Source organism: Macaca thibetana, chromosome 2, assembly GCF_024542745.1.
Source record: "Macaca thibetana thibetana isolate TM-01 chromosome 2, ASM2454274v1, whole genome shotgun sequence".
NCBI lineage: Eukaryota > Metazoa > Chordata > Mammalia > Primates > Cercopithecidae > Macaca > Macaca thibetana.
In genome coordinates, this window is record NC_065579.1 from 73,814,724 (window position 1) to 73,829,478 (window position 14,755).

The 14,755-nt window shown below is 38.5% G+C and overlaps 2 protein-coding genes across 3 annotated transcripts in view; both read left to right on the forward strand.

The window, feature by feature from the left end:
* The window catches only part of GPR160 (G protein-coupled receptor 160), a 305,594-nt gene that overhangs the window by 225,999 nt on the left and 64,840 nt on the right, over window positions 1–14,755 (forward strand). The gene's annotated exons all lie outside the window — the stretch shown is intronic.
* The window catches only part of PRKCI (protein kinase C iota), an 84,706-nt gene that overhangs the window by 45,292 nt on the left and 24,659 nt on the right, over window positions 1–14,755 (forward strand). For both annotated transcript variants that reach the window (XM_050778268.1, XM_050778269.1), the window contains exons 5-9: window positions 1,885–1,970; window positions 4,416–4,556; window positions 7,342–7,396; window positions 8,957–9,015; window positions 14,535–14,711. In XM_050778268.1, coding sequence (XP_050634225.1) covers window positions 1,885–1,970; window positions 4,416–4,556; window positions 7,342–7,396; window positions 8,957–9,015; window positions 14,535–14,711 — 518 coding nt within the window. The remainder of the gene's footprint in view (window positions 1–1,884; window positions 1,971–4,415; window positions 4,557–7,341; window positions 7,397–8,956; window positions 9,016–14,534; window positions 14,712–14,755) is intronic.

Sequence of the window (14,755 nt, forward strand, 5' to 3'; positions counted from 1 at the left end):
TTTAAAATATGACTTTGGGAACCTAATGTAATATTTCTGTGGTATTAACTATTACTGTTATTACCATTTCTGTGGGATGTTATTATTAATGACTAATAGACAATATATATGATAGCGATGGACTTAAAAATATGAAGGTGGACTAGATTTGATCATTTGGAACCTCTTTCTCTAACTATACTTAAGAAACATATTAATATAAAGACCACTGGATGAAAAGTTGTTGGGGAAAAAGATACGCTTCTGGTACAAAATATCTCTTTACAGATAGTTACAAAGAGTGAAATGTACCTTTACAATGAAGAGATCTAGCAGTCAATACCTTTAATGATTATTGAACATCAGTAGTGGGAGTTGATATTCTGACATTTGTGTACCTTATGAAAGGTAATGAGATAAGAAATACACAACACTACCTATGTATTGTTTTTGCCAAAGGTATTTAATACTACCTCTAATTGTAAGTAAACAGACAAACCCAGAATGTGGGATGTAATATAAAACAACTAACCAGACTCTTTAAATAAATAATAAATAAATAAATAAGTCAACATCATGAAAAAGAAGTAGCAACAAATAAGGCAGAGTGAATGTTTTAGAATGTTAAGGAGACCAAAAAAGCATGATCAAATGCAGTCCCTGAATCTTGATTGCATCCTGGATAGAAAAAGTGAGCTTTGAAAGTCACTTTGGGGCCGGGCACAGTGGCTCACGCCTGTAATCCCAGCAATTAGGGAGGCTGAGGCAGGCAGATCACTTGAGGTCAGTGTTTGAGACCCGCCTGGCGAACATGGCAAAACCCCGTCTTTACTAAAAATACAAAAATTAGCCGGGTGTGGTGGTGTGTACCTGCAATCCCAGCTACTTGGGTGGCTGAGGCAGGATAATTGCTTAAACCCAGGAGGCGGAGGTTGCAGTGGGCTGAAATTGCACCACTGGATTCCAGTCTGGGTGATACTATGTCTCAAAAAAGAAAGTCACTTTGAAAGCAGTTAGGGAAGTTTTGTATATGAATTGTATATTGGTCGATATTGAATTAATATTGATTTTCTAAGACATGGTAATGGTATTGTGGTTAGGTAGAATTGGGTCGAGTGGAGGGGGTGGAATATCCTTAATCTCAGACAATGGATACTTGGGTATTTAAGGGTATTTAAGTGTCATGATATCTGCATTTAATTCCAAGTAATTCAGAAAAAAAAAAGTATGTTTTTTTATAGTGAAGAAAGTAAATATGACAAAACATGAATAATTGGTAAATCTCGGTGGAAGATGAAGGTGTCTATTCTTTTACCTTTTCTGTGGGATTAAAAGATGTTCAAAATAAAAAGTTGGAGGAAAATTTTTAAAAAGAAAAGCAGTAGTAGGCCGGGCGCGTTGGCTCACACCTGTAACACCAGAACTTTGGGAGGCCGAGGTGGGTGGATCATCTGAGTTTGGGAGTTCAAGCCAGACTGACCAACATGGAGAAACCCCGTCTCTACTAAAAATACAAAACTAGCTGGGTGTGGTGGCGCATCCCTGTAATCCCAGCTACTCGGGAGGCTGAGGCAGGAGAATCTCTTGAACCTGGGAGGTGGAGGTTGCAGTGAGCTGAGACTGTGCCATTGCACTCCAGTCTGGGTGACAGGTGACAGAGCAAGACTCTGTCTCACAAAAAAAAAAAAAAAAAAAGACACGCAGTAGTAGTCAAATATTTATACCCTGTGGATTATTTTTGTCTGGTCCCTTGATGAATCTATTTTACTTTTTGACGTTCATGTTTTTATCAGTATTTTTTTTTCTTGCAATGAGTATCATGAAAAAAATTACAGACTTAATTATAAAATGACTTTTACTCACACTTGCTCTTTTTTCTTTTTTTAACTATTACTCTCTCTTCAGAATCCATCTACCGTAGAGGTGCACGCCGCTGGAGAAAGCTTTATTGTGCCAATGGCCACACTTTCCAAGCCAAGCGTTTCAACAGGGTAAACGTAGTTTGTTGAATGATGATAATGTGAGACAGCTATTTTTTTCCTTTCTGCTATGAAAGAAAGGTAGTTTGTTATTAAGTCTTGTTACACACTTTTAAATACATAAGTAACATGACCTTACGTTTCCAGTTTGCCTGAGGCAGTATGCCTGTAATTTTTAATAGCATCTCTTTTCACTCTTAAAAATGCTCCAGGCCAGGGGTGGTGGCTCAGGCCTATAATCCCAGCACTTTGGGAGGCCAAGGCTGCCGGATCAGTTGAGGCCAGGAGTTCAAGCCTGGCCAACATGGCAAAACCTTCTCTCTATTAAAAATGCAAAAATTAGCCGGGTGCAGTGGCGTACGCCTGTAGTCCCAGCTACTCGGGAGACTGAGGCAGGAGAATCACTTGAGTCTGGGAGGCAGAGGTTGCAGTGAGCCGAGATTGTGCCACTGCACTCCAGCCTGGGCAGTGGAGCAAGACCCAGTCTCAAAAAAAGAGCTCCAGATTGGATGATTAATTATTCCACATAATATACCCTAGCTGTAAGAAAATTGGATTTTAAAATATAATTTAAGGCAGCCAGAAAACAAGCAAGGTTTATTTTCTTTATTTAATCTTTATTTTGCCAGTTAGTGTTGTAATTTGATTTTCACGGTTTAGAAAATAATAATAGCAAACACTTATCTGGGTTGTACCAGGCACTTTTCCAAATGCCTTATATACATTGATTCATTTAATCCTTACAACAACCCTGTGAGATAGGTACTATATATTTCCACTTTATAGATGGCAAAACTCAAGTGCAGGGCTGTTAAGTAACTTGCCCAAGATCATACAGCTAGTAAGTGATAGAACCAAAGTTTGAAAGCAGCAGTCTGTCTTCAGAAGTAAGTTATTAATTTATTATTTATTTATTTATTTATTTATTTATTTATTTTAAAGATGGAGTCCCGCTGTATCACCCAGGCTGGAGTGCAATGGCACGGTCTCGGCTCACTGCAACCTGCATCTCCTGGGTTCAAGCGATTCTTGTCCCTCAGCCTCTTGAGTACCTGGGACTACAGGCGTCAGCCAACAGGCCTGGCTATTTTTTGTATTTTTAGTAGAGACGGAGTTTTACCTTGTTGGCCAAGCTAGTCTCAAACTCCTGACCTCACCTGATGCATCTGCCTCAGCCTCCCAAAGTGCTGGGATTACAGGCATAAGCCACCATGCCTGGCCAGAAGCGAAGTTTTTAAATACTCTTGATAACTGCAAATTTTGGATGCCATTTCCATTCTAAAATTAATGCCATGTCTTAAATTAATTAATGTAAATAGAAACCACCACCTGAAATCTCTCTCCAAACTCTTTTACTTCCAGTAGCACTGACATTTAAGAAGGCTTTGAGGCTGGGTGCAATGGTACCTGCCTGTAATCCCAGCACTTTGGGAGGCTGAGAAGGGGGAACACTGAAGCCCAGGAGTTCGAGACCAGCCAGGGCAATGTAGAGAGATCCCATCTCTACAAAAAATACAGTCATTAGTGGGGCATGGTGGTGCACACCTGTAGTCCTAGCTACTTAGGAAGCTTGAGCCCAGGAGGTTGAGGCTGCAGTGAATCAAAGTGACTCCACTGGACTGCAGCCTGGCTGACAGAGCAAGACACTGTCTCTTAAAAATAAATAAATAAATAAATAAAAAGAAAGACCGAGCGTGGTGGCTCACACATGTAATCCCAGCACTTTGGGAGGCCAAGGCGGGTGGATCACCTGAGGTCCAGGAGTTTGAGACCAGCCTGACCAGCATGGTGAAACCCCGTCTCTACTAAAAATACAAAACATAGCCAGGTATGGTGGCGCATGCCTGTAATCCCAGCTACGCTGGAGGCTGAGGCAGGAGAATCACTTGAACCTGGGAGGTGGAGGTTGCAGTGAGCTGAGATTGTGCTATTGCATTCCAGCCTGGGCAACGAGCAAAACTGCGTCTCAAATTTAAAAAAAAAAAAAAAAAGGGAAGGAAGGAAGGAAGGAGGGAGGCTTTGAAATGAAAAGTCACTTTAGGTTATTGCTCTTTAAGAAAACAGAGCTTTGGTTTGACCTCTGAACAGCCTGCAAGGTTAATGTTTGCTTAGGAGTCCTTCGATGGCTTTTTCTGCCATGTATATTTCTAATTTAATTCACTTTTTCTGTTTTCATTATTCTGAACTTAATTATGTAAAGACTGAAAATTCTTAGACTTAGAAAGAAATGTGGTTGCAAGTTTCACTGTCTGTTTAAAATAAGCTCTGTTTTTCACTGACCTTCATAGCTTTTAAAAAATTATGTATGAAGAAGCTTTGTTTTGCTTTTGTTTTTGCTTTTGTTTTTGTCATGGGCTGACAGTTGACACCATGACAAAGGGAATTGAGTCAGCAAACTGGGAAATGATTATGACCTTCTTTTTGGTTAATAAAATATTGTTGAATTACTCTTTTCAGCGTGCTCACTGTGCCATCTGCACAGACCGAATATGGGGACTTGGACGCCAAGGATATAAGTGCATCAACTGCAAACTCTTGGTTCATAAGAAGTGCCATAAACTCGTCACAATTGAATGTGGGCGGCATTCTTTGCCACCGGTAAGATACAGTTGTCTGTCCTTTTTTTTTTTTTTTTTTTTTTTTTTTTGTTAAGAGCGTGCTTGATAACACTACTGGAACAGAGTGCTAAAATAGGGAGGTGTTCAGGAATTACGACACAACAGAGTAGCTACAGAGTGTGGGTAGGAATACCTTACATTCCTGTTAACATACCTTGAACTTTGGAACTTCGAAATATCTGTGGTAATATTTGTTTGTGGGATACAGTTAGCTTCTTTGACCTACTATAAATTCCTCTGGTCTAAATTAGGAAAATATAGAGAGAACCATTTAAGAGACTTTTTTCCCCTCTCCTTTAATCTGAACATATTAGTTTATAGCTCACATTATTCTGGCATCTCTCCTAAGCAGATATCAGGTAAGAGTCAAAGATACCATGTTTGCTATTTAAAGTGTGAGATTACTGGGGAGGAAAGCATTTAAAATTTTTATTTATCAATTTCTATTTTAAGTATATAAATAAAATATGTTTGTTAGAGAAAAAATACAGAATACAGATGAATTAAAAAAAATTAAGTAAAAGTCCACATATATTCTACCATCTAAAGGTAATTGTCATTTGGTGGATATCCTTCCAGAACTTTTCCTGTGCAAATTTATATGCATAAACATTTTTAATTTTCCATATGGAAAAAATGTAAACATGTATAAGAGTAGGTAGAACACTATAATGAACTCCCATGTACTAGAGACCCACCTCCAACAGTTATCAACTCATGACTAATCTTGGTTTCATCTGTACCCCCATTCACTTAACTTCCCCTTGCCCTGTGTTATTTTCAAACAAATCTCAGACGTATTTCAGTATGTACCTCTAAAAGAGAAGGACTTTTTAAAAAACTAACTAAAAAACAAATTCCTTATGTAAAATATCCAGTAAGTGTTCTCATAAATATTATAATTTTGTTTTTATAGTTTTCATTATGAATCAGGATCCAAATGAAGTCCACCTGTACAATTGATTGATCTCTTAGATATTTTTTAACTTACTGGTTCTTTCTTCATTTATCGCTCTCTCTTCTTTTTTTCCTTACAATTTAATTGTAAAAGAAACATTTGTTTGTCATTTACACTGTTGCAGAATTTGGCTCATTACTTCTCCATGGTTATGTTCAGTATGTTATTGTCTTCTTTATTCTTTTGTCTTGTACAGTAGTTGGATGTCCAGGTTTAATTAGATTCTGGGGTTGGTTGGTTTGTTTTTTGGTGGGTTGTTTTTCAGTCAACTTTACAGAGGGTTGTTTATCCACCAGAGGGCACATGTGCTTGCATGTGTCTTTTTATTGTTGTTGTTTTGAGACAGAACCTGGCTCTGTCTCCCAGGCTGGAATGTAGTGGCGCGATCTTGGCTCACTGCAACCTCCGCCTTCCGGGTTCAAGCGATTCTCCTGCCTCAGCCTCCCAAGTAACTGGGATTACAGGTGTGTGCCACCACGCCCAGCTAATTTTTATATTTTCAGTAGAGACGGGGTTTTGCCATGTTGGCCAGGCTGATCTTGAATTCCTGACCCCAGGTGATCCACCCACCTCGGTCTCCCAAAGTGCTGGAATTACAGGTGTGAGCCACTGCACCTGGCCAATCTTAGTGAACTTTCTGGCAAATCTTACTTCCTTAAGGATCCAGAATTAGAATTACTGCATTAAAAGATACGCATTTAAAAAGATACCTGGATGCAGCTTGTCTAAGTGCATTGCCTGTCAATTAGCCCTGCTCCACAAGGAACAGTCAAAAAAAGAAAGAAAGAAAAATACCCGAATGCATCTTTCTAAATTGTTCTTTAGAATTGTTATTCCATGTTTATTCATGGGACTTTCTTTGGACATTGTGAAAGCAGGTTATTACTGGTAGCTCTTTGATATTAGAATTCTTTAATTAGTTCATATAAGCTTAGGAATGGGTTTGTAGTAAAGGGGAAAATCCAATCTTAAGGAAAAACAGAAGGCTGAATATTTCCAACATAATTTATATAGATTACTGTTAATATTTTTAAGTATTATTTGGTGACATAGGGAAGGAAAGGGGGCAGGGTTAGTGATTATATTGGAAATTTAGGATGGGGTTAAATGCATTTAAAAATCCTTAAGCTTACTTATGAGCCTGTCTTTAAGGCAGCCTTGAAGTGCTAACTGTATCATTAATGTTCTTTCTCAAGTTTACCTTTTCCTGCTGGTATTCATTAAATGTGAGTCTAAGAATAAATCAGTAATAACTTGGGTTTGAATTTACCTTTTTCCTGAGATTATTCGCCGTTATTTGGGTAAGTTAGTTTCTAGGAAGTATTTTTTTTCTCTTTTTTGGGGCCACTGACACCCTTGAGAATGTTCAGGAAAATGAGAAACCCACAAAATTTTACATGTAATTTTAAGGTGTTTTTGATATCCTGAAATCTACCCCTGGGCCCCAGCTAAAGAATGCATATTCCAGACACTTATTTTTGCCAAAGATTTGAAGTGGAGCTTGAAGGAAGAATAGGTAGTGTTGAAGAAAAACAAAGCAGAATATATGGCAGTTTAATTTGATTTCTAATTGGTGGTCTGAAATTAGTTTTGTATTTTCTTTTCTGTAAAATGTGACTAACATTACCTCATTCATAGCAGTATTGTATAGTTTCATAAAACAAAATTAAGAGTAAATATAATTCTCACTTAAGTTATATTCTTTCAAAATTAAATTTTAATATGCTGTGTATTGTTGAAATAGTGTTGTTTCTGGGTGTAATAGAGGTACTCCACTGAGTTACTGTGTCTTTGGAAATGTTTGTAGGAACCAGTGATGCCCATGGATCAGTCATCCATGCATTCTGACCATGCACAGACAGGTAAGAGCGGTACTGGCACAACCCATTGTTCATTCACAGAGTAGCATGTAAAGACTTACTTAGGTGACTCTCTTACCCAAGTTTAACAACATTTATTTCTTTCCAATTAAAAGTAAATACATATATTTCGCTGTGGTAAAATCACACAATTTAACATACACATTTGGCATTTTTAAAAGACAACTGTGCGCTGGGTATGTTGGCTCACACCTGTAATCTCAGCACTTTGGAGGTAGAGGCAGGAGGATCCCTTGAGCCCAGGAGTTCAAGACCAGCCTGGCCAACATAGGGAGACCCTGTCTCTACTTAAAAAAAAAAACAAAAAAGTTACGTAAACCACAACAGATGACTATTTTTTCTAGTTCACATAAATTTCTTTTGAGACTCCTTTAAATTCAGCAAACTCAGTTTTTTTCCATAATGAAAACCATGAAGCTGATTTTGTGACCCATGTTGACTGTGTTCAGGTGACTTGTTTTTTTCTTTTTCTTTCGAGACAGAGTCTTGCTCTGTTACCCAAGCTGGAGTGCAGTGGCGCGATCTTGGCTCACTGCAACCTCCACCTCCCAGGTTCAAGTGATTCTCCTGCTTCAGCCTCCCGAGTATCTGGGATTACAGGTTCATGCCACCATGCCCAGCTAGTTTTTTTGTATTTTTAGTAGAGACGAGGTTTCACCATGTTGGCCAGCTGGTCTCGAATTCCTGACCTCAGGTGATCTGCCCGCCTTGGCCTCCCAAAGTGCTGGGATTACAGGCATGAGCCACCGCGCCCAGCCGAAGTGACTTGTTTTTATTAAAAGCTTTATTATCAGAAGTAGAAATTAGGTGAAAGATAGAGAGATGCAATATAGGAAATTCCAGGAAGATGGTATAAGTGAAAATGTTAGATAGGTACAAAACCTTAAACACGTATCTGGGAAATTTGGAGAGCAGTGAAAGGAGGTAGAACAGCATGATCTTCTTTGGACTAAATCAAGAAAGGGAAAACAAGGGAGTTTTTCTGGAAAGACAAGATGCAATCTCCTAGTCATAGAAGGATCAGCTCTATGAAATGTAGGCTGTGTTTTTTTGCCCCAAGTAGCTTTAAGAAGTAGAAGTTCCATTCTTGTCTGTTCTTTACTTGACCATTGTGGTAGTCAGGAAAATTTTGAGTACAATGGAGTGAGAAGTGAAAACCAGAGGTCCTGTATCTCTGTGTCTGAATCATAGTAAAAAGTTTAAGCATATCTTATAGAGTCATTCATTTAGAAGGAAGTGTTTGATTAATTTGTAAAGAAGAGAAATGTTTTAAAAATAACACAAGTACTTGTTAAACGCAGTACTTGGCTACCGGATTGTAATGCTTACTCTCTTTACCCTCACTAAAGATTGGGATTTAACTATTGTATTTACATACAATTTGTTATTAGTAGGACAGGTATTCGGTTTTAAATAAGGAAATTTATTCAGAAGTAAAATCTAAAATAAAAATCAGGAGATAATTTTTATTTCAAACTCATTAATGGTTGCTGCTTTTTTCTCTCTGTACCTTTTTTTTTTTTTTTTTAAATGGGTTTTTAGTAATTCCATACAATCCTTCAAGTCATGAGAGTTTGGATCAAGTTGGTGAAGAAAAAGAGGTAAGATAATTTGTCTTATTGTACATTATGTCATTAGTTTTTTAATAAGGCTCAGGAGTTTAAAAGTATGACATATTGACCTGCTTAGACTTTAGATCATAATGGTGAAATACAAAAATGATTTGTGATGATTCCAGAGTTTTGTCCTCATTTAATTTACTAATTAAATCACTAATTTAAAATAGGAAATAATTTAGTGGGATAGCTTATTTTCATTTTAAAATAGCTGAATCTAAAAATCACAATGTATTTGATACTGTTTAAAATACTTGGTAGTATTGTTTAAAATATGTAGTAGACCCTTCCATTTTGTGCCTGAATTGCTTATTTAGATAACAAATGATTAAACATGTTAACTGTCATTATTTTTTTGACTATTATTTTATCAGTTTTTAAAACAAAACAAATTCTTAATTAAAATTATTTGATTACAATAATAATCAGTTTTTTGAAAAAAGCTTATAGTGAAAAAGATGATCATGTCTCACACCTTCCACTCCCAGTTTGACTTCTTAGCAACCTTTTAAACCATTTCTAGTTATGTCCATAATGTTTGTATTTCTGTTTTTTAATTTTTCATTTTTGTGTATTTCTGGATATGAAAGGTTTAGTTCACACTGTTTCTTTTCCCCATATCTTTCTTTTTTTTTGAGTTGGGGTCTTGCTGTGTTGCCCAGGCCGGAGTGCAGTGGTGTGATCATGGCTCACTGCAACCTTGAACTCCTTGGCTCAAGTTATCTTCCCACCTTAGCCTCCCGAGTAGCCAGGACTGTAGGCATGCGCCACCACACCCAGCTAATTTTTTCATTTTCTGTTTTGTAGAGACAGAGTCTCACTATGTTGCCCAAGCTGGTCCCGAACTCCTGGCCTCAAGCAGTTCTCCCAGCTCAGCCTCTCAAAGTGTTAGGATTACAGGCATGAGCCACCGTGCCCAGCCAAAAATTTCAAACATAAATAAAAGTAAACAGAATAATATAACAAAGCCTTTGTATCTATTGTTAGTTAAAACAACTATCAATTCATGGCCAGCCTTATTTTGTCTACTCACTTCCCTCACTCCTGTATTATTTTGAAGAAACCTATAAGTCACCTGTTTGATGTTATGTTTTAGTTTCTTGTTCTGTTTGTCTGAAAAAGTCTTTTTTTCTTTTTAACTTTTTTCTTTTTTTTGTGTGTGAGACAGGATTATTGCACAGGCAGCCGTGCAGTGGTGCAGTGATGGCTCACTACACCTCAACTTCTTGAGTTCAAACAATCCTCCCATCTCAGCCTCTCAAGTAGCTGGGACTACAGGCATGTGTCACCACTGGACCCTTATCACCATATACAAAAATTTACTCAAGATGGAATAAAGATTTAAATGTAAGACCTCACACTATAAAAATCCTAGAAGAAAACCTAGGAAATACCCTCTCAACATTGGCCTTGGCAAGAATTTTTGGTTATGTCTCCAAAAGCAATTGCAACAAAGCCAAAAATGGACAAATGGGACCTAATTAAACTACAGAGCTTCTGTGCACCAAAAGAATCTACCAATAAACAGACAACCTACAGAATGGGAGAAAATATTCACAAACTATACATCCAACAAAGATCTCATATCCAGAATCTATAAGGAACTTAAAAACAAAAAACAACGCCATTAAAAAATGAGCAAAGGGCCAGGCTTGGTGGCTTACATTGGTAATCCCAGCACTTTGGGAGGCAGAGGCAGGCAGATCACTTGAGGCCAGGAGTTTGAGACCAGCCTGGCCGATGTAGTGAAACCCCATGTCTACTAAAAATACAAAAAAGAAAAAAATTAGGGCATGGTGGCACACACCTATAATCCCTGCTACTTAGGAGGCTGAGGCAAGAGAATCATTGGAACTGAGGAGGCAGAGGTTGCAATGAGCCAAGATCATGCCACTGCATTCCAGCCTGGGTGACAGAGCAAGACTGTTTAAAGAAAGAAAAAAAAGGTGGGGGGGAACAAAGGACATGAACAGACATATCTCAAAATAAGACCTATCAGCAGCCAACAAACCTGAAAAACCATTCATCATCACTAATTATCGAGAAACAGAAATCAAATCCACAGTGAGATACCATCTCACACCAGTCAGTATAGCTGTTACTAAAAAGTCAACCTGGGCGTGATGGCTCACACCTGTAATCCCATCACTTTGAGAGGCTGAGGCGGAAGGATTGTTTGAGCCCAGGAGTTCAAGAGCAGCCTAGGCAACGTAGTCTTTACAAAAAAATAAAACATTAGCCAGGTCCAGTGCTGCCCCCCTGTAGTACCAGCTCTTCAGGAGATTGAGGTGGGAGGATCGCTTGAACCCCAAAGGTCAAGGCTGCAGTGAGCCATGATTGCGCCACTACAGCCTAGGTGACAGAGTGAGACACTATCTCAAAAAGAAAAAAAAAAAAAAACTCAAAAAACAACAGATTCTGGTGAGGCTGCAGAGAAAAGGGAATGCTTATACACTGTTGGTGAGAATGTAAACTAGCTTAGCCACTGTGGAAAGCAATTTGGAGATTTCTTAAAGAACTTTAAACAGAGTTACCGTTTGACCTAGCAGTCTCCCATTACTGGGTATGTACCCAAAGGAAAACAGATCATTCTGTCAAAAAGACACATGCACTTGTATGTTCATCACTGCACTGTTCACAATAGCAGAGACATGGAATCAACCTAGGAGTCCATCAATAGTGGAGTGGGCAAAGAAAACATGAAACCATGTGTTTTGTGGCAATATAGATAGTACTGGAGGTCATAATCCTAAAAGAATTAACGCAGGAACCGAAAACTGAATACTACATGTTCTTACAAGTAGGAGCTAAACATTGAGCGCACAGAAACATAATCATAGGAGCAGCAGACGCTGCTTGCGGCGGGGGCAGCATGGGTTGAAAAACTACCTATTCAGTACCACGTTCACTACCTGGTTGCAATATACCCATGTAACAAACACACACACATAGCCCCTCTAAGATAAAATTTGAATTTAAAAAATATTACAAATAACACTTTTACTGTTTCTCTAGAAAATGCAGTGCTTGGCACACTTTAAATTCATTCCTCTTCCATTCCTGCCTTTGGGTGCTATTATTGTCAGAGTTTAAAATTCTGTGTGTGTGTATATTTGTTTTTTTAAACAGTTACTCCTTATGTAGATTTACCCACATTTTACCCTTTTTGTTTTTCGTTCCTTCCTACATCTTTGTTCTTCTATCTGAGATCATGCTTTTTCCCCTTCAAGAACTTTAGTTTTTCCTTTAGTGAGTGCCTACTAGTGATGGATCCACTCAGTTTTTGTTTGTCTGAAAATGTTTTTCTTTCACTTTCACTTTGTGAGCTGCTTTTGCAGGATAGAGAATTCTAAGTCAGCTGTTTTCTTCTCTTTTAGGCCCTTTGAAGATGACGTTTCACTGTTATGTGGCTTCTGTCATTTCATTCAGCCTTATTATTGTGTCCGTGAAGTTTACTCTGCTCTTTTTTGCTCCACTTGATTCTCTCTTATAGTTTCCAGTTAGCCATATTTCAAGTCTATATGTTGACTTATTTTCTTACAATTCTCTTCTTTGTTAACCTGCCCGAACATGGTTTCTTTTCATTCTGCTTTATTTATCCTTGTGTGTTAGTCTGTTTTGTGTTGTTACAAAGGAGTACCTGAAGGTTGGGTGTTGCGGCTCAAGCCTATGATCCTAGTACTTTGGAGCCGGAGGATCATTTGAGGCCAGTAGTTCGGGACCAGCCTTGGGAACTTAGCAAAACACCCCATGTCTACAACAAATAAATAAAAATTAGCTGGGTGTGGAAGCACATGCCTGTAGTCCCAGCTGCTTGGGAGACTGAGGCAGGAGGATCACTTGAGCCCAGGAGTTCATGGCTGCAGTGAGCTATGTTCGTGCAACTGTACTGCAGCCTGGGTGACAGAGCAAGAACTTTTCTTAAATAAATAAATGAAGGAAGGAATAAAGGGATACCTGAGGCTGGGTAATTTATACACGATTTATTTGGTGCACGGTTCTGCAGGCTGACCAATAAGTGTTGCACTAGCATCTGCATCTGGTGAGGGCCTCAGGAAGCTTTCAGTCTTGGCAGAAGGCAAAGGAAAAGCAGATGTGCCACATGGCAAGAGAGGGAGCACCAGAGTCAGGGGAGGTGCCACACTCTGAACTCACTCATTAACCACACAGGAATGCACAAAGCCATTCATGAGGAATCTGTCCCAGTGACCCAAACACCTCCCACCAGGGATCACATTTCAGCATGAGATTTGAGATTTGGAGGGGTCAAATATACAAACCGTATCACCTTGTTACCAAAACAAATTATTATTATTATTATTATTGACAGGATCTCACTTTGTCACAGAGGCTGGAGCGCACTGGCACAATCACAGCTCACTGCAACCTCGACCTCCCTGGCTCAGGTGATCCTCCCACCTCAGCCTCCCAGGTAGCTGGGACTACAGTGCACACCACCAACACCCAGTTATTTTTGTATTTTTTGGTAGAGATGAGGTTTATCCCCACATTGCCCAGGCTGATCTTGAACTCCTGGGTTCAATCAGTCCACCTGCTTCAGCCTCCATAAGTGCTGGAAATACAGGCATGAACCACTATGTGCAGCCCAAATTATTATTTCTAAATTTTTAAGTTGTTGTTCTTACTCAGTTTTTCTAATACCCTTCTTTCAGTTTTGTGCTTGCAGGTTTCTTTGTCTTTCTCAGAATTTCCTCTTTGCTTTTCTTGGTATTCACTTCAGAGATTTCATACTTTATTCTCATGGGTCCCTTGTATGTTGATGATTTTGCAGGCATCTAATAAAAGACTGTCTTCAGGCTTCTCTGTAAATTGCCAGAAGCTTACATTTGTAGTTGTGAATGAATTTTAAGGCTTACTATGTCGTCCCAGAGGGGCCTTGGTATTCTGTGGAAAAGAATGTCTTCCATTCGCTGAACTACTTCTTGCTTGTTTTCTGTCTATAGCATCCAAAAACGCCTCTGAATGTGCGTTCTCACTAGCTTACATTTTATGCATCAAGCTTCCAGCAGACTCTTTCATCTTGATGTCTCATTATAATTTCTGAATTTATTATGAAAAATCCAATCATTCTCTCCAGTAACTTTGTCAATCTTATCCTAGCCACACACTTGACGTTCCCTGTCAGTGGTACCCCCAATCTCTTGGTCACCAAGGTTAATGTGTTTTTTAAATTCCTGCGTCTCTATTGCCTCTCTACCTGAAAGTTATCATATCCTTTTTAAGACGTCCTTCAATATTTTTGTGATTTCAACTCCCTCCCCACCTATTCTTATTACCATCCCTCTTATCTCAAAATTCATCCATATAATCTGGGTAGTTAGATTATATGGTTTGGAATGACATTTGAAAACTATTAAGAACTTAAAACATATTTCTGTTAGGAAAATATCTTTAAATCGTTACAGGTACAACTAGGTGTTAGAAATATAATGTACTATGCAAAGCATTTCCCATTATAACTCTGATACAAATGTTCTCAACAGGCAATGAACACCAGGGAAAGTGGCAAAGCTTCATCCAGTTTAGGTCTCCAGGATTTTGATTTGCTGCGGGTAATAGGAAGAGGAAGTTACGCCAAAGTACTATTGGTTCGATTAAAAAAAACAGATCGTATTTATGCAATGAAAGTTGTGAAAAAAGAGCTTGTTAATGATGATGAGGTAAGCACTGCGTATTTTATTGTTTCTAAACTGCTTAAGAATAC